Source organism: Onychostruthus taczanowskii, unplaced genomic scaffold, assembly GCF_017590055.1.
Source record: "Onychostruthus taczanowskii isolate IOZ18803 unplaced genomic scaffold, ASM1759005v1 scaffold53, whole genome shotgun sequence".
Lineage (NCBI taxonomy): Eukaryota > Metazoa > Chordata > Aves > Passeriformes > Passeridae > Onychostruthus > Onychostruthus taczanowskii.
Genome location: NW_024502902.1, coordinates 3,583,351 through 3,605,009, shown reverse-complemented (window position 1 = coordinate 3,605,009; position 21,659 = coordinate 3,583,351). Strand labels below are relative to the sequence as shown.

The window sequence follows — 21,659 nt, the reverse complement described above, 5'->3', positions numbered from 1 at the left end:
AGGTTTGCTTATTGGTATCTGCAGCCCTAAATCATAACAGTAAGTGAGGACCACCTGTATAGTAAACTTATTGATCCCAGGGACGTCTGATGTGGGGGGGTGGGCAGGGGTGTGGAAACTTCTGCCAGTTGCCAGGGCCAGGACTGGAGTTTGGTCAAAACCATACAAACCTCGAGATAATTTTTAGCGGAGTGAGGCAAACTAGAGCCAAAAAAATCCTCAAATTAATTTTATTTATAATTCCAGAGGGTGGTCGATTATATACACATACATACACATATATATTTAGTTAAAAAACCAAACCCGCAGCAGTTGCAGTTTAAGCCCTCTGCCCTGAAGCCTTCTCCTTCATCTCCTGCATTACCTGAGACAGGAGATGGAAGAGGTTGAGATGCCCTGATGTTAAAGGTGTTTAGAAGGGCTGAGGGAAGGGGATGGGAGTCTGCTCCAGCATTTTTGCTGGGGGAAGTGCAGCAGTGGAGGCTGGGTGCAGGGGAGGCAGGACACGTGCTTGGGGGTGCGATGCTGGGCTCATGCCTGGGAGTCAGTGAGACGTGAAGAGTTGGCTGGCTGAGCTGAACAGCACACTGAACAGCACACGCCAGCTAAGAAAAGAAGCAATTAGGGAGATGGAAGAGGAGGAGTGATGGGAGGGGAAGGGGGATGAAGGATAAGCAGCAGGAAGGAAGAGGGAGGCAGATTGATTTCACAGTTACTGGAATCTCTAACTACATCAGTCACATTTTTTTTCAGCAAATGTTCCAGCATAAGACTGTGGCTGAATCACATGGTTCATGGAAAGTTCAGCTCCCCTTATTCCTCTTCTCAGAAACCATCAGCTTGGGCCTATTGCTGTGTGTCATGTCATTGCCCCCAGCTCCCCCACCTGGCTCCCTTCTCCCTGCTTTTGGATGGATGGCCTAAAAGCCCCTTGGGATGCTCCCTGGGAAGCACTAATGGGGAAGAGGGTCTGCCTGCTTTTCTCTACAATCCCTGCAGGAGCCTTTTTTTACCCAGTTCAGAAGAGCATCCTGGGTCTGACAACATCCCACACTCTCTTTCTTTGGGAGGCAAGTGAGCAAGATCAGGAATGAGTGCCATGTGAGTGTAGGTGTGATGGGGAGAAGACAGAGATGCACTTTTCTCAGCTCATGGTTTGGTTCATCCAGCCCAGCACTTGAGTGATCCTGGTGTATACTCCATAGTGATTTGCACGTGCACATCCCATTCCCCAGCTGACCAAACCAGCCAGAAACCATCTGCCACTGGGTTCTTTGCAGGCCAGTGGACCTCCAGAATCACCCTAGAAAAAGAAAAGTAAAATAAAGTGGTGATCCACCAGCTTCTGCTGCTGCCTGATTACATTGTCTTTGACCCCCTCTGTATACAGATCCCTGTATCCCCTCAACTCATGCCTGGGACATCTGCAACATTCCTTGTACTTTAGGCAGATGTCAAAAACAGTCTCCAGGGCAAACATAGGTATTCCTTCATTGTGCAAATTCCTTCCCCTCCACTAGATCCCCAAAAAGCTGATTGTGCTACTGATTCCTCCTGGTCCATATAGCATTTCCAAATACATGGCAGGCAAGGATAATTGTTGGAATTTAACTGGATTCCATGAGGGATAGCAAAGAGGAATTCCTTGAGATTAATAGTAATGAAGGAACACACAGGTTACTGTGTATGACAGGTGCTAAAGAGGCTGAGAGTGTAAGAGACTAATGTAGTCACCTGACTTGAAAGTGGGAGATAGAGTGGAGAATGGGCTGAAATGAGAAAAGGGTAATTTGACTGTATTTTGTTCCTGTCTAAGGCAAGGATGCTGGGAAGAAATGGTCATGAGAGCTGTTGTTGGCTGCTTAGATCACAGGAAGTGTTGGGAAAGTGACCTTATATGGTCTTTCCTCCCTCATTTCAGGCTGTGGATTGCATTTGTGAGACTTGGGACACATCCCACCTCTGGTAGTCAACCCTGATCCCACAACTCCTCTGTCACCTGGCAGGCATCCTTCTTGCCCTGGTAGTACCCAGCACACAGCATCCTGGGAGTAATCATGTAGTGATAAGCCTCACTGCAGATGTTCTGCTGGATGAGCTGCACATCCACCTTCTGCAGAATATTGCTGATATGCCCTGAAAAGTAAAGCACCAAAATTAGCACAGGTGAGCTATGGTGGAACTTTCCCTAGCTCATGCCTACCTCACTGCATGCTGAAACCTGCCACTGGAATTTCTGTTCTGCTCTCCACTGGCACCACAGTCTCTGAATTTCAGCAGAGCACTTTTTCTGTGTGGAAGGCATAAAATTCCCCTTCACTCCTTTCCCTACAGGGATATTTTGTGGGCACTTCAGCTTTTGGGACAAGGAGTATTCTGCTTTGGGGAAATCCCTGGGTTGTCAGAGTCTTGGGTTTGTTTCTCACTGAAATGGATGTTAGGCTCTTCTGTCTAAGAGTACAAACCAGGAGTGTCTAGTTCTGTGTAGTCTCCTGAGTGTTTCCAATTCGGGAGCAGCTGGAAAAAGTCTGTAAGTGAGTGAAGGCACTAAGCTGACCTGAAGGACTATTCTAGTCTTTGAATGAAGAAACACACGCAGTCCCCATACAGATTACCAGACTGCCATGCCTGCCTCTCCACATGAGGTTTCAGGGCACTCAGCAGGTAACTTTGGTCAACCTATTACCCAAAATCAGAAGGAGTAAAGGAGGCACAATGTTTTGGGATGAACAGAAGCCTGTTCTGCCTATGACACATCTGAACCTATGTTTCTGCATCAGCACTGCTGCAGTAGGCCACCAAGAGATGTTGAACCTACCGCCTTCCTTGAGGGCCCCCCAGCCAGTGATCCAGCAAAGAAGGCCAGGCTCAAAGATGTGAGATGGAGCAGGGAGGCAGATGGGCTGGATTAAGGGCGAGATGATCACAGGATGATCCAGCTGGAGCAGGGCCACATCATAATCGTGGCTGTCCTCCTCATAATAAGGGTGGAGAAAGAGATGGATAACCTTGAAGGACACCTCTGTATGGCCGGTGGCATTTTGCAAGTATTTACCCAAGTAAACGGTCCAGATGGAGGGGGAGGCCAGCCTGTAGGATGCAGCAGAGGAGCATGGGACCTAAAGGCCACACTTTGCAGGTAATGCTATCCCCATCCTAGCACATGCTGACATCTCCATCGTTGTGACAGCATGGGGACAACACAGAGCCAAAACAAAGGTGGAGCTGTGCAGTATCTTCTGCCATCATTGCCCCCTCGAAGCTGCTGTGCGAATCCCAGCACTGCCCCTTTTCCCCTGCACACCACCAGATAATACTGCATATATCCAAATCCCTTTCTTCAGTTCCAAGCCATGGAGAACCATGGCTGACATGCTAGAGGAGGAGTGCAGCTGCCCCATGACATTTTCATCAGTCAGAAGAGCCTCCCATCATGCATGACATGGAAAGCAATGCAAATCTTTCTATCCAGCGCCTCCCTTCTCCATTTACCTCTCATCCTGGAAGCAGTGCGCGGCTGAGACCACCCAGCGGTCAGCAATGAGTGTTCCCCCACAAATGTGGCGGCCCCGAACTTGGAGGCTGGCCTGCCATGGCCATTCCCCTTCCACAGAATTCGTACCACCCACAATCCTGTTGAGAGGGGCTTGCATCCCACAGTCTGAGGAGGAGACATAGCAGGTACTTCAGGGAAGGAAGGGAACATGAAATACTGTGCCTGCCCTTCCTTTCCTATTTAGTTGACTGAAGAGTCAGACATCTAATTGCTTGTCTTACCCAGCCAGCACACGGTTTTATGTACTGCCTAGGACAGGTCTAGTGAGCACTCCCTCCCAGCATTCCCCACCTCCAGCTGCAGCCTGGGAATGCCTTTGGGGCAGCATGCTGACTGTGCTAACTGCTGTGCTGTCAGGAAACCCTCCTGGTCATTCCCCTTCACTGCCTACTGAGATTCCAGAAAAAAACAAGTAAGGAAATCAAAACATTAACTCTCTCCCTGCCAGTGGCCATGCAGACCACTGGGTGATTTTCCTAGCTGGAGCCTTGTACAATAGCATATAAGCCAACACAGTGGTCAAACAGGCAGCCTGTGGGTTGAACCTGGCCTGTGAGACATGTCTGCCTGGCCTGATGCCTCTGCCTGAAGGAGGCAGGGAGCAGCTGTACAAAGAGCAAGAGCTTTCTCACACTCAGCACAGAATTGGCTTGTTGCTGCTGTCCCTGCCACTGCAGGGTGGAGCAAGGGCACTGGTACTATGGGACTGAGGTGGGGAGAAGGTGGTGGAACAAGGGAGTGTGGGTGCTTCTTCTGGGTGGTGGGAGAAAATGGGGCAACTTGCAGCTACGTGTCATCCTGAACCTGCCTGCCGCGTGGCTGATCATTTCCTCACCACAGTGATTCTCATCAGACAGGTCCTTGCAGTCTGCAGTGGTGTCACACAGGGGGTTGGGTTTCTTCACACAGGTCCCATCTTCACAGCGGTAGGTGAAAGGACTGCAGGGAACCCCTGCAAAGAGGAACGGAAGCCAAGGCTGAGAGAGGGCAGCTGGTTGTAGATGCAGCCTGAAGTCCTTTAAATGAGGAGAAAGGGCAGTAGAGAGCTTGGGGGAACTCCATAAATGATGACAGGGAATTTCCTGAACAAACAAACAGCTCACAAACATTGTGAGGATGCTGGGTGAGCTGAGTTCCAGATGGTGCCCTTATGTCACATGCGGGAAGTACTCTACAGACAGCCTTGGTTCGAACACAGGGGTGGGCATTTGTCATCCCAGCGCTGACCCCTCCCTACCTCCACTGCAGTGCTCCTCATCACTCCCGTTGACACAGTCCAGCTGCTGGTTGCAGACCCTGCTGAACTCGATGCAAGTGCTGTCCTCATGGCACTGGAACTTTGCAGGGCACACTGCACAGGAGGGAAGCACATGGGAATCAGGCAGACAAGGTGCGAGGTCAGGGTCATAAGTCCTGGAGTCTCTGCAGCCTCTTCCCCCACCTCATAAGCTGTGCTTAAGACTAGCCCTGGTATAGTGCAGCTGTGTAGCTTTTGCCTGATCTGCATTGTAGGTATGCCTGCACTCTGTCTTACACTTCGCTCTTGCTGACTTAACTTTTCTTGTCTTGGCCTCAGACCCACCTCAGCACTATGCACTTGTCTTGAGGTCCATGGACTCTTCAGCTACCACCACCAGTCCAGGTCTGCTTGCCTTGTTAGGGTTTTGTAGGACTGCATCCTGTCTGGTGAGGTCACTGTTCCTCCTGCCTTGCTGCCAGCCCCAGCTCATGGGTCACTGTTGCATACAGACCAGCACTTCCCCTTGCAGCTGAGTCCTGAGCAACAAAGGATTCCGCAATGTCCATGAGTTCTGGTGGACACTGGAGATGGAGATGCGTCTAAGCTGCCTGCTCACCAAAGAGTTTGACTTCTCAGATTTCCATAGCAGGAACTTGTTCTGTTTGTGTGTACCATTTTCTTACTGCAATGACTGTATTTTTTTCATTAATAGCATGAAGCTTCTAGATGACTAAAGGCATGTGAAGGTCTGAGGCAACTTGAACTTTGATTTTGAAGACAGGGATTGTTCCATACGAACATAAAGTGAATAATCAGAGATCCACTAGAGGCAAGAATATAAGAAAGGAAGGAAATAATAATGTTTCTATTTTCTTTTTCAAATATAAAGTAATGTTGGAAAACACTGAGGAAGTGAGGGATTTCTGTCAGTCTTGGTCTGTGCCAATCTGTGGAACTGAATGACATGATATCCCTGGGGCCAAGAAGATACTGGGATTCAAGAAAATATTAGATATTCATAAGGATGCAAATGTATCCATGTCTACAGGAGGGAAGCATGCAAACCCTGATGTCAGACAGCTGGATGATGGGACAGAGCACATTGTCAGCAACACTGCAGACAATACAAAACCCAACTTCAGCAATCTCATGTGAGTTGTCACATTTCTAGCACTGAATTAAGGCTTCCTTAGAAAGATTTCTCCTTCCTTTCACTTTAGACTTTTCCTACACCTTCCTCTGAATCTTTCAAAATGGCCACTCTCTCCAGTGGTTCAGGGCTATTTATCTGTGAAAAAAACATCTGTATAAAACAACTAATGAAAACTTAGTGGTGGCAGCAATATGATGAGCCCCCCGATCACACCAGAGGTGAGAGAATAGATGAATTAGGTGTCTAATACCATGTCTAAGCCTGAATTGCTGTACCTATGAGAATGGGGCTCTGCAGGAGTTCTGAGATGCTAAGAGTAGAGCCTGAATCAGCACTAATTGCTTTTGGCATGAAGAACTGATTGAGGCTGATCAAGGACTTTGATGCTCCCAAACTGGAGCAAAATATATGAGTGAGGATCTGTACAGATGAAGTGTCACAAATGGCCTGGGGGAAAAGAGGAGAAAGAAGGGTGTCAGGTGGGCTTGGGGAATGAGAGCAGGGAGGGGGATGCTGAGGGGTATGACAGCAGAGGGGGCTCTAGGCCAGGGCTGAGGTTGGTTTCAGACCCTGGGTGGGAGGAAAGCAGGACAAGGTGGGGGACAGCTTGGGTAGAGGGCTTCTTTCAGGCTGCCTGGAACTCTTGGTGCTCTTGCTACTAGGGGACTCTCCCGGGAAGGCTGTGCTGTGACAGCAGCCAGAAGCATACGGCTCTTTTCAGAGCAAGCTAAAGCCATAGAGCAGTGGGATGAGACTCAAGGGCACTGAGGTTTAAGTTTCTGAAGTTGACGTACAAGGCTGTGCCTTGGTCACCCATGTCCTCACCATCTCTTCCTGCCTTTTGAGGAGCAAGGGACTGTGTCTTGCTGAGACCAGGGACCAGCAGGGAGAAGAAATCACTTACCACAGTTTCTCTCATCCAGCCCATTGGGGCAATCTTTGATCCCATCACAGGCTGGGACACACAAACCATTCACCAAACACAGAAACTCCCCAGGACAGGCTGTGAAACCGAAAGAGAGTAGTTAGTCCCCAATGACTGGAAACCTCCTGGCAGCAGAGCACCACGGCTTGAAACGGTGGAACTGCACACCCCCCATACCACACGAGTGCTGCTGCAGTGTACTGCACTCCCCGAAATCTGCCATGTCATCTGCTCCTAAGAGGGACATATGGAGCCAGGATATGCACCAGGGGAAAGAGGGCTTTCACTGCTTTTCACGGTATCAATGGGCAATATCCAGGACAACCACCTGTCTGTCATGCCATATGTCAGGATCATGGCTGTTTCATGTCTCCTGAATGCCATGGGAAAGCTGAAACAGGCTCTTTGGAGTTGCTATCAAAACTTACGTGGGACCTTGAAGGGGTTGTTGTTAGACACGTTGACAGGTGCACGCATTCAGGGACTGGTGTGCATTACTGGCACCCTTTAGGAGGGAGATGGTGAAACCTTGGAAAGACAGACTGTGGGTGGCATTTGCATATGTGTGTATCTGCGTGTGGTTTTATTTATCTCTGTTTGCACGGATTCCAAGGTGAGCAGGAAACAGCTCTCTCTAAGAGATCTTGTAATCAAAACAAATGTTGTTTCAAGAAGAGATGCTTTCTCTTTGAATTCCCAAGGCCAGTCTGTGATGTTGACACAAGTGTAAGATTTTAGGCAATTTTGTGACCTTGGGTTTTTTGCATGGATGCTCTGGCCACAAGAGGCAGGGTCACATGGGCAGAAACAACTTTGCACATAATTGCCTCTTCTTTTGGGGGGATCACTGGTGCATCACTGATTTGTGAGCATCTTCCTGAAGGGTGGATGGCACCTAGGGCTCCCAGGCTGTGCCTTGTGTTTCTCCCGGCACAAGCCAAGTGCAGAGAGGCTGCTGGTCCCCCCACAAAGGAGCAGGGAAGAACCTGAGCTTACGGTCAGATTGCTTGTAGAGGCTGTAAGCTGCCTGCACGCCAGGGCCAGTTAAGGAGATCTGCGAGGTGAAGGTGATGGTGATGTCAGCAGAAGATGTGACTGGGATCCGCTCAGCGTAGGCTTGCAGGGTCCGCAGGCCACACAACCTGAGGGGCAAACACAGGTGAGGTGGATTGGACAGGGAGGTGGGAGACAAAGCAGGGCAAGGGAGCTCTGTGGGGCTGGGGTGGGAAGGGGGTCACACAGACGGGGTGCTGCGGGCAAACCAGGAATGCAAAATTCCTGTGTGCAGGAGATACAGAGTCCAGAGGGACCCTCCTATCTTTGGACATTTCCTGCTTTCTGGAAAGCACTGAGATCTGGCCATGCAAAGCAGTTCAGTTCTTATAGTGTAAGGAGATTCTCCTTCCTCATCTTCCTGAAGAAGCCATGTCGTAGAAACTGTGGCACTGACAGTTTAAGAGAGAAAGGCAGGGAGAGAAAAAGTGGAAGTCGTAAACCAGGGTAACATAACTTTTGGATCAGATCCTTCCTAGGAAGACACGTTACCCGTACAGGAACCATGGAGAAGTCACTAATGAGGTGGGTCAGGGGAGATTTTGGAGGGAAACAGGCAATTTTGCAATAAGTGGGAGGAAAAACAAAAGCTATAGGTCCATCTGTCTCAGAGCCTGCTTTGAGAAGATGGGAGCACAACAGGTCTCCATCCTTTGCACGTGGGCAGTGGTGAGCAGTAGCCCCAGCTACATATGGATGCTGTTTGTGGGAAGTCCTGCAGGGGAAATGGCTGCAGTCAAAGCAGGAGGATATGGAGCTAAGGGGAAGATCTGTATGGAGGTGGCTGCAAGGCAATGGCACACACAGATAATATTGCAGAGGTGGTGACAGGCAGATTTGCAAACACAGGAGACGTGGGAGGACACCAAGGTTACACACACAGGAGAAAACTAAGAAGCCTGATGCAAACAGCAAGACAGAAAAAGCAGGTTGGTAGCTCGAAGCAAATCTGTGAGAAATGTGTTCACTGGGTAGAGGGCGAGTAAGATGAGCAGAAAAGCAGGAGGCATCAGCACAAAGAGTGGTCACTGAAGAGCTCAGTGTATGGCTCTTCTTCCTCACATATGGTGGCTGAAGTGAGCAGGAAACCTGAAGAGGTTTAATCCCAGTTTTATCCCAGGTGGGAAGTGAGAGACAGAAACCAGGACCCTGCCACACACCTTCTGTTCTGAATGATCCACTGGCCTTGGGTACAGGGCAGGTCGTGCTTCTGCCTGATGAGTTCGTAGGCATCAAACCAGAGGGTGACCCCATAGTCGAGGGATGGGACCTGCAGACAAAGGGGTGCAGAGCAAGGGCAGAGGGCAGATGGCTCCTAGGAGTGTTGCAGCACACTCCCCAAGTCAGAAACAAGCAGAGCAAATGTGAAGGCCAGATGTCTCTGACCACACTGCAGGTGAGAATGAAGAACCCTCTAAACTGGAGCCGTGCCACAGCTCAGGGTAGCTCTGCTGCTGGTATCAAAGCTTGGCAATTCTTATCAATTCCTATCAATCTGGCTCTGTTTTGAAGAAACCCTGGAGATCAGAGTTCAGATTCCACCTCAGCTACAGCATCTCTGTGCTGGCATGCAATATTAGACTTCTTCCCCTTCAGAAACACACTTTTTGTGGAGGCTGGGCAGGCTCTCACCCTCTTCTTGCTTCTCATGATGATCTGACTGAGAGCCCTGGCTGTACCCCCACAATGTGCAGAGTGCTGCCTGGGTTTTGGGGACAGAGTGGATGCTCTTGTGGGAGCTGGCTCTTACCGTCATGTGCCAGGTGCACTGCGTGTTGGGCGAGTAGTAGCTGGGGTAGTGTGGGGTGCTGATCTTCCCCTGCAGCTCCAGGCTCTCCCGCAGAGTTATGTTCACTTCACAAGCTGTAAATACAGACATTCAAAGCCCTGCTTTCTGTCAGCTCATCCTCAGCCTGGGGAGGCCATGTAATCTGCCTTTTACTGACTACCCCTGCAAACCAGAATGAATTCTGTCCCTAACAGGGATGCAGGACCTCTAGGAGCTGTGATACTGTAGGAGAAAACCTATCTTCTCTCTATAACTGTAGTCACTCTCCTCCAGCCTTCCTCACCTCTGAGGGGCACTGCCTGTGCTGACAGGATGAAGGGGTCATAGTAGCTGTACATGGCTTTCTTCCACACGATGGACATGACAGGGCCAGATGAAAGGACTTCCACGATGGGCTCCTGCCGGCTGCAGCCATAGATCCTCAGGGGAAAGAGATTAAAGGATGGGAGAGAAGCAAGCAGTAAACAAATGAAAGACAAGAATGAGAAAGAGAGGCAATGGCTATCTGTGTGATCCACACACAGCAGCTGTAAGGCACTATCTGAACCAAACAAAGAGCCAAAAGCAACAGCCCTTGCAGCACGGTTGTAAGACATATCCCAGATCAGTGACCTCAGCTGACCAACAACAGACAGGTTGCACATCAAGAAGAAGCTCCTCTGATGTCGTCTGACACCTTCCCCTGCTGTAGTGTGTCGTGCCATCCTGCCTGCCTTCCCCACCGTGTCCTCCCTGCTCAGGAGCTACCTACGAGGTGATGAGGTGTTTCTCCAGGGGCCCGGCTGCGTCATACATTGCCAGGCGGTCCCTGCAGTCAGGCAGAGTCCACTCCAGGCGTAGCTTGATCATGTAGCCCTTGAGGCCATGGAGGTGCCAAAGACAACTGGAGGCCAGGTAGTCAGGGCCCTCCAGCCTTAGGACATCATCCTCCTGGACATAGCTGTACCTGTAGCAACCTGAAATAGACGTGGTTGTAAGAGAAATTAAGAGACAGGATTGTCAATTGGTATATCAGTGTAAGCCCTTTTTTAGGGTAAGGCTGACTCATCCCAGTGATCTCAGTTTACTTTTACGTATGTTGTGGTGGCACGGATTTTTTTGTACCATTGCCCCAGTTTCTCTAAGAACTGTCCCCTCTTCCTTGGTTAACCTAACTCTACCTCAGGCTTTAAATATCAGCACAGCACAGTTATCTTCCACTGGCTTTATTTACTTTTTCACCTCTTTCTCCTCAGCCCCATATTCTTCCTGGCTTTAGATCTCCCTCATCTGAATTCCAGGTTTCAGAAGACGTTCACACCAGGATTTTTGAGTAAATATCAGCTTAAAGGTGAGCTTCTAATAGCATATCTAACGCAAGCTGCCAGACAGAGAACTTACAACACTGCCTGAAATTACTGCATCCTCAAACATTGCTAAGACAACAGACTCCTAAATGAGGCACATCCAGTGCAGAGCCAAACAGGAAACCCCCACCCCAGTCAGCAGCATTGCATGGGGCCTGGAATCAGCACTGTGGTACCAGTATAGCCAGCTGTTTCACAGCTCTCATGAGGACCAGGACAAGTCTGAGGTGGCTGCACTGCCCCTCGCAGCTGGCATCTCTGCCAGAGCCATCCAGTACATAGCAGTCAGGTAGTCTGGATCAGGCCAAGCAGCAGCACTGGTGCTTCCTTGCTCCTACTCTCCCCTTCCCAGGATTTACAACTCCAGGAGGCCAACAAGCTTTCTGTTCCTGGTGAAAATCCCTCCCATAAAGTCATGAACTCAAAAGGAAAGGAGAAGGTAGCCTACCCAGAGTGGATTGCAGCACTACTATGTCTCTCACACTGGATTCTGTTAGAAAGAAAATATATGAAGGAAGATAAACAAAAATATACACTGGATTAAAAAAAGATAATCTGACCACGTAGCATGGTAGGTGAGGACTCCCTTCCTTCTGTAACTAGCTCCCTTACAGCTTCAGCATGTGGCATGCTCCAGGTGCTTCACTGTCTGCTCTCAGGAACCTATTTCAGTCATGCCTTCCCCAGCCCATCTCTCTGGGAAATTCCTCTGCCCCTGACCCAAATCCAACAGCCCTAATTCTTGCTTTCCAGCCCAGCAGGGAATTCTCTGCCTTTTTCCTTGCCCATTTTGGTATGCTATTCCAGCACCTCTTCCCCTTCCCAGGAGGGCTGGGCATTGCTTCAGGCAGTCATTCCCCTCCTCTGCCAGCCACATCACAGGGCACAACCCCACTTCCCAGAGCCTTCACCATCTGCTGTTCCACTTTAAAGAATGCCCAATCAAAAATATGGGAGTCACTGAGGGTGGAGAAGGTGTACTTTTTTAATGACCACTGTGCAATGAGCTGCTCAACATCCTGGTAGAGTCCACCTTTGGAGAAGGGAGCTGCAGAGAAAGTGACCATCAGGGGCTACAAATCTCTGCAAAACAGCCACAGGGTGAATAACACTTTAAGAGAGCTGGGCTTTTCTCCAGCCTTCCAGCTGAACTGGAATCAGCCAGAGATCAGGTGCTGCTGGGAATAATTGCCAAAATAAAAGGCACTGTGAGGTCAGCTGGGTGTGAGGATTGTTGTTGGGGGTTTGCCTAGGTTAGGGCTTTGGTCATTTGTAGCTTCCAAGCAAATCCGTGGGGAGAGATGAGTGGTTTTGTCATAGCAAAAACAGTTGTGGAAAATAGGATCCTGCAGGCATAAGGCAGGCTCCTAGGCAAACTCATGTGCTGTAGGGAATAGTCAGTGCAGAGTTGGTAGTAAGTACTCCTTTAGCTGAAGGTAATAAAACCGAGTTCCTGTAGAGAACAGCAAATCCTGAACGATTTTCTGGGAAGGGGAAAGGCAGTGTACTGGGGTGAGTGCGGCTGTTAGTAACAACAAAGCACCGGAGATGTTGGAGAGGTTCCTGTGGCAGTCAATGGTTTGCAGCTCTCTGTCTCAAGGCAGAGTTTAGAGCTGAGTAGGCCCGCAAGATTCTGCCAGAAATCAATGAAGTGCTAATGACTGCTATTAGCCGGCTCTTTCTTCACTCTGGCTGTACAGGGCAAATAAAACCAGAGGTGAAGTCACTGGCTGGAGGTCACCCTGGCCAACAGTATAAGAAATTTCTGGCTTTTTGTCTCAGTTATCAGACTGTACTTCTGACTGGAGAAGGAAAGGACTAGGGGAAGCAGAAGGAGCTGGATAAACTACAACTGGTGTGTCAAGTCCAAAATAGAAAGAAGTGTGGTCTGCTGAAATGAATAAAACAGTGAAACAGATGCAAAGCAAATAAGAGGGAACTGGGAACAGCTAAAATTATGGCACCATCATTTTTATTTGTTTATGAGTTGCATTATGAAGTGAGCAAATAAAAGCAAAATGCTAGATGGGCTGACTTGGAAGGATTTAGCATATTTCCTTGTGATATCTTTGTAAAGAAAGTTCATTTAAATTGGCTGAGCATAGGATCTGGTATGTTGGAAACAAATCATAAGTAAAAGTAAGGAGCTAATGGTAACTGTGGGAGGAGATGTCTTGATGGGATGCTAATGCATCTTCTGACTAAGACCTTAAAATGATGGTCTGGATGAGGGAGTGAAAATCATTTAGAGGAAACCGAATTTTCTTTACAGGCACTGAAACATGACCCACAAAACAATTGGGATGTGGGGGCAAAAGTTAAAGAAAGTATGGGTAGGATATAATAAAAGAAGCTTCATCTCAGAATAATGTAGGATCGCATGCATGGAGGGAAAAAACCCAAACAACTTGGAGATTTAACATCTCATGGGAAGAAGAAACTTGGAAATAGGAGTCCCAAGAGGAGGAGAAGAAACACAGTGTATTTTAAAACCTGTGAGATTTGGTACTCTGTAAGAGGGGTAGACTGACAAGTTTAAGCCTCATTACAACAATCAAATATAAATTCCATTGGACTTGTATGCATTGACTACATATACATCCCTAGTCCCTTACCTCACAACTCCTCTGGAGCAGTTTTGCATGGGTGGCTTTTTAAACAGGCTGTGACCTTCACTGTGAGCAACAATAAATAATCCTTAAAAACATATGTCAGGAACTGAAGTGACAATGGTGCTTTGTCTCAGAGGAAGACTTAGTGGTGACTCAGTTATGTTGCTTTTGTTCTCTCTATCAAACAGTCTGGGATAATCTCCCAAAGGAAAGTAGCAAACCTAAGTGCTTGGTATTTTCAAGCTGGGCTGATCAAAGTCATGACCTGTCTAAGCCCTTGCTCTACAGAAGCCAAAGCTGAGGGGTGAAAAAAGAATCACCTATCTGATCATGGTCTGGTGTATCTCCAAAAATTTTAATCTATCAAAGGAAGGATTTTTTTTTTTTTTTTTTAAATCAAACTTCAGTTCTTCTATATCAGGAAAAAATGCATAAAATTGTATATCCTGATCCTTCCTATTTCTCTCATCCTCTGCCTTCCTATTTCTCTCATCCTCTGCAGGTTTTCTCTGCCTCCTTCAATAGACTCCTGGCCTTTTCTCCTAACCTTCTACGTCGTGGAGCATTTCTGCAGGCCACAGCTCAGCAGCTGGTACTTACCCAGGAGAACCAGAGAGTCTGGGTTGACCCTGTACTCCGTCTGGTAGGACAGGCTGCCTGAGCTGTTGAAGCTGGTGGAGAGCTCTTGGTGGAGCACTGTGTTTACCCTCTCAGCAGTTGCCTCCTTCTGCTGGCTCTCAGGGATTTGGAGGGTGAACCAGAAGAAGAAGGTCAGAGCTCCCTCCCTAACAGAGAAAGGGCATGTAAAATATTCTTGCTCATCATCTCCAGAATTACTGGAGAAACAAACCCTGGAGAATTACCCTCCCCACTATTTTTCCATAAATCAGACATATCTGTGTAGATTTTCCAACTCTGCTGCTGTGACCCAGAGGAACCTCTCTGAGTGGGGCAGGAGAGCTGCAATATTCATGGTGTGAGTCAGTGCTTTGTGGGAAGAAGCCGTTCCATGCCATCTGGCTTTAGTGATGACCATATGAGCTCAAATTATTACGATAATTAATCAAGACTAGTCTAATGAGTACTCTCATTTCACGTAGAAAAGACCTTTGGGTACTACTGACCAGGGGTTGAAAAGAGAAGCTCAAGACTTCACTGTGTCATCTCCCAGTGGTGACAAGTGGATGATTTATGACCAGGTACCTTACCACAACCCATTAATGCTGGACAGGCTAAAGCTGCAGGAGACTCTGCCTGGGAAAGTTCTGTTCAACCAGCTGGCAGAGAAAATTGGCTGGGGGAGGGCAAGGAGATGTTGAAACACATCTTTGTTCAGTAAAAGTCTAGAGGAAGATGTGTAAGTGAAACTTTTCTTTCCTTAGTTGAAATGGAACTACATCAAAGTTGGAATATTCCTTAGGTAAAAGACAAATTTAGGGGTGTGATTTTCTGTAGCAAAAAAATCAGAAGTAAATGACCATCAGTCTGGAAATAACTTCTGCTATCCTGATTTTCTGTTAAGACCTGCAAAGCTGTAGTCCCACATCTGTCCCATTCCACTGTTATCCTGTTCCCAGGTGGTCCAGGCTTCTTGGTGGGAATAACTTTTCCATGCTGCATTCTGGCCTCTCCCTTCTGGTGCCTAGAGTCAGGCCATAAAATAGCTTTCTTGAATTAGAAAAATTAATTTCCAGCTGCTTGGTTTCTACTGACAATGCCAAGACAATTTTTTTTAATCTCTTCCCAACGATTTTTTTTTTTTTTTTTACTCTCTTGAACTTTTGTCTCTCTGAAAAAATTCTCAGTTTTGGCTTTTCATCATGACCTGGGATGAAGAGGAGCATCAAAATGTCCCCAGCTCTATTATGCTGGAACTGTTCTGAATCTGGACTGTCCAGCCTAGCTTGGAGGTCATGGCAGGGACTGCAGAAGCTTGTCATGGGCAGATTTCAATGAAACCAGAGTACAATTTACTGGAAGCTTTCACACAGGAACAAGCAAATATGCTGCAGGTGCTACTCACCCAAAGGCATACACCGTGCTGGAGTTGTAGTAGCGACCCAGCTCTGTGGCACGAATCAGTTCCATCAGCTGCAACGAGAACGTTGTCTGACAACTACAGCGCAATGTTACAGTGGCCGATCCCGTCTTTCACCCCTCTTGCTGCACAGGCCCACCAAGCCTGCCCTTGGATGGGGGTGCCTGAGCCCTTCCTCATTCTGCTCACTGAGCAGCCTCAGGGCTGGCTCTGTCCATGGAACTGCCCTCACCATGTTCTGGAGCTTGGCTGACTCCACCCAGAAGGCTCTGGACTCCACGTGCCCGAGGTCCGGGGAGTACCGGCGGTTGAGGACCTGGAGGCTGCCGCAGTAAAACTGCAGGATGGATGGCTCCAGATGCCATGGTCTGTAGTCTGCCGAGAGAGGACACTGCAGGGTTACCTCAGTGATAGGTGGGAAAGAGGGGGTTACCCCCGTGTATGACTGTCTAAAGGCCTCTCAGAGTCACTAATGTGCTCTGGGCTGGGCATTGCTTTGACTACCCCCCCTCCACCTCCTGCTGGGGTGAAAAAACATGTGAATCTTTACCTAGGAAATACCAGGTTGCTGCAGCAGCTCCAGCCAGCACAAGAAAGGCTATCCCAAGGGGCACATAGCGGAGGCAGCGATGTGAATTAGTTTCTGATTTGTCATTTGAGAGGGAGCTGGAGTCTTCCTCCTGTTCCTCGGCCTCCATCAGGTGCGTCTGGTGACACAGCATGCCAGTGTCAGCCTGGTTTTTCTGTTTTCCCTTACACACTCTCTGAAGGTGTTATGTCCTCCTCTCCCAAGATCTATGGCCTCAAGAGATCACTGTGCAAATCATCAAAGACTTTGCTCAGAGCAAATGTGAGTAGAACTACTAAATCAGTGGGAGACAGGCTTCCAGGACACTGTCTTGTCTACATCTCCTGGTAATCCATTGGTATTCAAAGGCATTCCCTGGGTTTTGCTTCAGTCAAAAGTGCAAATTAGTACCATAAGGAATTTCTCTGAATAAAAAAGTGTTGTCCTCCCAGGCTGGGAGTTGTTTTAAAATGGGTATTTTTTTGATCCAGAAATCAATGTGGAAGAAAATCAGTGACCTGAAATGTGAGCAAAAGCTGCACAAAGCAGCCACTGCCTGGGAACCTGAAGTTACGCTTTGCCTGCTGTGCCATTTTTATCTTGATCCCTAAAAGTAAGCAAACGCTGCCATTCACACCAGGCCGTGTGTTCCCAGGCAAAGCCAATGCTGGCACTGGCTCAATAGCTGAGCTAATGAGGAGAGAGCACCTGAATAATGTTCAGCCCTTCACCACCACCTGCTTGTGCCAGGGGACACCTTCTGTCTTCCGTTGCCCCTCATCTCCCCCAGGCTGCTTCTTTTGCTTCCTCCTGACTGCTTCTCTTCTGTCAGCCCCACACTCTGAGGGTAAGAAATACCATTGCCCAAGAGAGCCACATTAATACTGGTTTTGTCACCCACTTTCCTCCTCCTTTCCTCTGCCACCACATAGTACGTGCCTGCCCTCAAAGGTTTTCTGTGTTCCTGTAGTTGGAAAGGGTTCGTCTGCATAGGAGAACACAGAGGTCTTGTGGAATGCTTGTGTCCTGTCTGTGAGTCATCTCTGCTCCCAGTGGTGCATGTGAACATGGGGAGAGGAGTGCATGGGAGGGACTTGCTACAGCTGAGGGAAGAGGTGGCTGGCCTCATGCACGTTTTAGCCCATGTGGATGCCGCTGAGCATCACTTGATAAGGATGAGTGGGCTTTTCAGCCTCCTCCCCCCAGTTATGGAGCCCCAAGCCCACCAGGCTGCCTTGCAACATGGAAACACATTTGCAGAATGGAAGCACCAGGTAACTTACTCCAGAACGTTAAACCCAGCCTGCTGAACATCCACACTCAGACAAGCAGTCACACATCCACTTGCTCTAACACACCCTTCCAGAGGGGCAGGTGGTACAAACAGGCCCAGCACAGACTGCCCTCCCCTGCTCCTTGTGGGGCACCTTTCTGTGCAACCCCTGGGAAGGGTCTCCTCCTCAAGGAGCCAAACTGGGTAGTCCAGGAGAGCAAGGGCACTTCTCCACTACCACAGCATCCCTTCAGAAACAGTAGGCATAAGCACACGACCGCAGGTGGAGGGGCAGGGGAGGCAGGGCAGGAAGCAGCAGAAGAGCCTCTTTGTTAGTAGATTTGATGGCAGGCTCTGGGGGTTCCCCCAGAGCTGCAGACCTACCTCTAAAGCCTGCTGCTGCCTGTGAGACCTGGCCCACACCCCAACTCACAACTGCAGGGAGTGGGGGAGGAAGCAGGACATCTATTTACCCAGCTCAAGGTCTCCTCAGTGATCAATAACCTGGTGCCATGTCGCTTCAGCTCGGCCTTTGTCCTGCACCATCCTGCTGCAGTGGGTCAGCGCACCCTGCACAAGGGCTTTTTTCTTTTCTGAAATGGAGGGTTTGGAGGCTTAAAGCGGGAGAAGATCTGCAGGCTGAGCAGGGGAAATCCAGAAAAAGTCAAGGTAGGAGCACCTCTAGCTGTGCAGAGAAGAGCAGTCCAGGAGATTGGTGCAGATCGCTTACATTGTCCTCCTCAGGGAACCGGGAGTTGCTGAGCAACTGCTGTATTTGTTAGGCACCCTCTTTGGTCCCATCGGTGTGTGCTCCCCAGCACAGGGATGGAGCAGGTGCTGGCTGGCAGGGGTGGATGGCTGGAAGGAGGGAAGACAGCAGTAGAGAGCAGGTCTGGTTACCACAGCGTTCACCAGATGAAAGCAAAGCGCAGTGTTTCTCAGTGCCAGCCTCAGAGACTCCTTCTTGTTTTCTTGCACTTCCTGCTGCCCAGTCTCCTGGCACTGGGCTCCCCACACTCAGCTGCACGGCCACTCAAATCTCCCTGCAGCGTCTGCTTTTCTTCCAGACACAGGTCCTTGTCAGCTACTTTCCTACATGATCTGCTTGCAGTCCTGCAGGTCTGCATGTGCCCCTTTGTTTTTCACAGAAAGCAGACACTGCACCTAGAGCAGAGAAAACAGAGTTACTCTATCAATAAATGGGTGGCTCCTGACCCAGGGCTGAGCTCCAGCCAGTGACATCGACCTGGGGTTGAGCTTATTTGGGTCAGGGCTTGCTTGGGCTCATGTTGGCAGCTGTGCAGGGATAGATATTTTTCATCTCTGTCACTGGGCTAGGTTTAGTCTGGGACTGCATGAAGACCAAAAGCCATTGCTGTAGTTACCTCATGGTGGATTCTAGTAGATAAACATTCAATGTAGGTAGAAAGCTGTAGTGTTTGACTGGGAATGCTTTCAGAACTACTCAAGAGATTTGAGACCTGATTTCACTTTTAAAAGTTACTTTGAACCAGAATTTCCACAGATAATGAGGGACAAGCAGCATCTTTAGGCACAAATGCATTCATATATAGATTTTCTGAGTTTACACTATGAGGGGCTTGCCACAGTGGGTTAGAATCCATCTGAAGGTATTTCTCAACACCAAAGACCTTACTTTTTTGAATTAAATTTTCCTGAAAAGAAGTATCTTCATTCTCTGGTGTTTTCAGCAGAACAAAAAATGTAGAATCTCAATCTGATCTATCTAAACAAGCATACCACATCTATCACCACAGGCTTTTGAATCAACCAAGGACCCAAACCCTTGATCAGATCTGACTTCAGAGGAATTTTTTTACTACAAGTACCCCTTGCTTTCTGTTTCTCCACAGCAAAAAAAAAAAGGAAGAGATGTGGGAGGAGGCTGAGAGTGGTATCTATTTGTGAACAAGGTATCTTGGAAAAGAGATGAGAGATGTGACAGCTGTCTTTGCTGTCTCTATGCTTAAGATAAAGAGAGGACTCGTGCCTGTGGCTGTTATCTTGATATTTTCCACACCAATGTTTTGGCTTACCAATGTGTTGGTGAACAACAGTGCTGTTGCTCAGCTTTGCTTTGCCTCTGGTCCTGAGGGACACGGCCGTAGCGTGTTTCTGTGGGTTTGCGAACCGCACGCCGTGTTCTCGTGGGCTCGAGAGGGGAGAGCACGGCGTGTGACCGCTCCCTGTGTGACATTTCCAAAAGGCTCTTGGGAGCCCAGCAGCAAAAGGTCCCCAAATCACTGGGAGTGCAATGACTCTGGCACTCACAACCCGCCTTACTCACATACGAGGCCACATGATCTCGTCTTCCTGGAAGAAAGGTCCGGTTATCGCCAGATCTGACGCTGAGCACTTCCTGCCGCAGTGTGTCACACATTCACACCCAGCATGGCTGCGAAAGCTGCGCTAACAGCTTGCCAGCTCCAAAGCTGTCAACATTTTCACAAAAAGCGAGGGGGGTGGGGGGGGAGTGAAAAAATACTGAGCTAGCAGGACAGTCCTCAGGAGCTTGCCACAGGATCACCTCTAACTCGGCTTTCTTTTTTAGGTGTCTGAGTCCTTTGGGGCAGGGAGTAGGAAGGAGAGCTAAAGGTATATTGGTCCAAGCAAAACTTTACCTAGTTCCCTATTTAGAAAAGTTGTTAATCATTTCCCCTCACCCAAGGGACAGAAAAACACTGTGGATTTCTTAATTTTTTTTTTATTTACAAAGAAGCAAACCCGGTGTTTTGTACTCAGCAGCAAGATATTCTCAGTAAGAGTACGGATGTATGGTTTGGTCATGCAGAGAGAAAATTAGAAAGGAGAAAGTCCAGCTAGAACTCAATCTAGCTACTGTTATCAAAAATAACAAATACATTAATAAAAAAAGAGGGTCAAGGAGAAGCTCCATCCTTTATTTGACTTGGCAGGGGAATATTGTCATTAAGGATGAGGGTGAGCTACTTAATGCCTTCTTTGCCTCAGTCTCTACCAGAAAGACCAGATGTCCCCAGGGTAACCACCCCCCTGAGCTAGAAGACAAAGACAGGGAGCAGAATAAGCCCCCTGGAATACAGGAGGAAGTAGTTAGTGACCAGCTGTGCCACTTAGACACTCTCAAACATTTTGTGCTGGATGGTACCCACCCAAGGGCACTGAGAAAACTGCAGAAGAGCTCACCAAGCCACTTTCCATCTTTATCAGCAGTCCTGGCTAGCCAGAGAGGTCCCAGGTGACTGGAGGTTAGCCAGTGTGACACCCATCTACAAAAAGGGTGGAAGGAGGATCTGAGAGCTACAGGCCCGTCAACCTGACCTTGGTGCCACAGAAGATCACGGCACAGGTCACCTTGAGTGCCATCACATGGCAGGTGCAGAACAGCAAAGGGATCAAGCCCAGCCAGCATGGGTTTAGGAAAGACTTGTCCTCTTTGACCAGCCTGCTCTCCTTCTATGACAGGGTGAACTTCACTTAGTGGAAGAGGGAAAGGCTGTGAATGTTGTCCACCTAATCTTTAGTAAAACCTTTTACACTATCTTACCACAACATTGTCCTGGAGAAACTGGCAGCCCATGGCATGGATGTTGTACTCTTTGCTGAGTGAAACACTGGCTGGATGGCCAAACCCAAAGAGTTGTGGCAATTGGAGTTAAGTCCAGTTGGCAGCCAGTCACCAGTGGTGTTCCACAAGGCTTAGTATAGGGGCCAGATGTGTTTAATATCTGTTGATAATCTAGATGAGGGGAACAAGGGCTCCCCTTTAGTCAGTTTGCAGATGACACCAAGCTGGGCAGAAGTGTCTATCTGCTGCAGGGTAGGAAGGCTCTGCAGAGGGGTCTGGAGGAGCTGGATTGATGAGCCAAGGCCAATGGTATGAGGTTCAACCAGGTGCCAGGTCCTGTTAGCAACAGGGTTGCAACAGCACCATGAAGTGCTGCAGACTGGGGGAAGAGTGGCTGAAAAGCTGCCCAGTGGGAAAGCACCTGGGGGTGCTGGTTGACAGCGGCTGAACATGAGCCAGGTGTGCCCAGGTGGCCAAGAAGGCCAATGGCATCCTGCCTTTTATCAGGAATAGTGTGGGCAGCAGGACCAGGAAAGGG

The 21,659-nt window shown here is 48.7% G+C and overlaps 1 protein-coding gene across 1 annotated transcript; it reads right to left on the bottom strand.

Moving 5' to 3' along the window:
- Nucleotides 1–1,144: 1,144 nt before the first annotated feature.
- On the bottom strand, nucleotides 1,145–16,410 carry TMPRSS6 (transmembrane serine protease 6). Its single transcript, XM_041416784.1, has 17 exons — nucleotides 16,263–16,410; nucleotides 15,945–16,087; nucleotides 15,698–15,765; nucleotides 14,275–14,459; nucleotides 11,511–11,552; nucleotides 10,468–10,672; nucleotides 10,000–10,136; nucleotides 9,678–9,790; nucleotides 9,088–9,197; nucleotides 7,871–8,016; nucleotides 6,854–6,952; nucleotides 4,794–4,907; nucleotides 4,392–4,508; nucleotides 3,493–3,661; nucleotides 2,819–3,090; nucleotides 2,000–2,136; nucleotides 1,145–1,303 (listed from the first exon to the last, which is right to left on the bottom strand). The coding sequence occupies exons 1-17, from the start codon at nucleotides 16,408–16,410 to the stop codon at nucleotides 1,145–1,147; spliced, it is 2,364 nt and encodes a 787-aa protein (XP_041272718.1).
- Nucleotides 16,411–21,659: the final 5,249 nt, after the last annotated feature.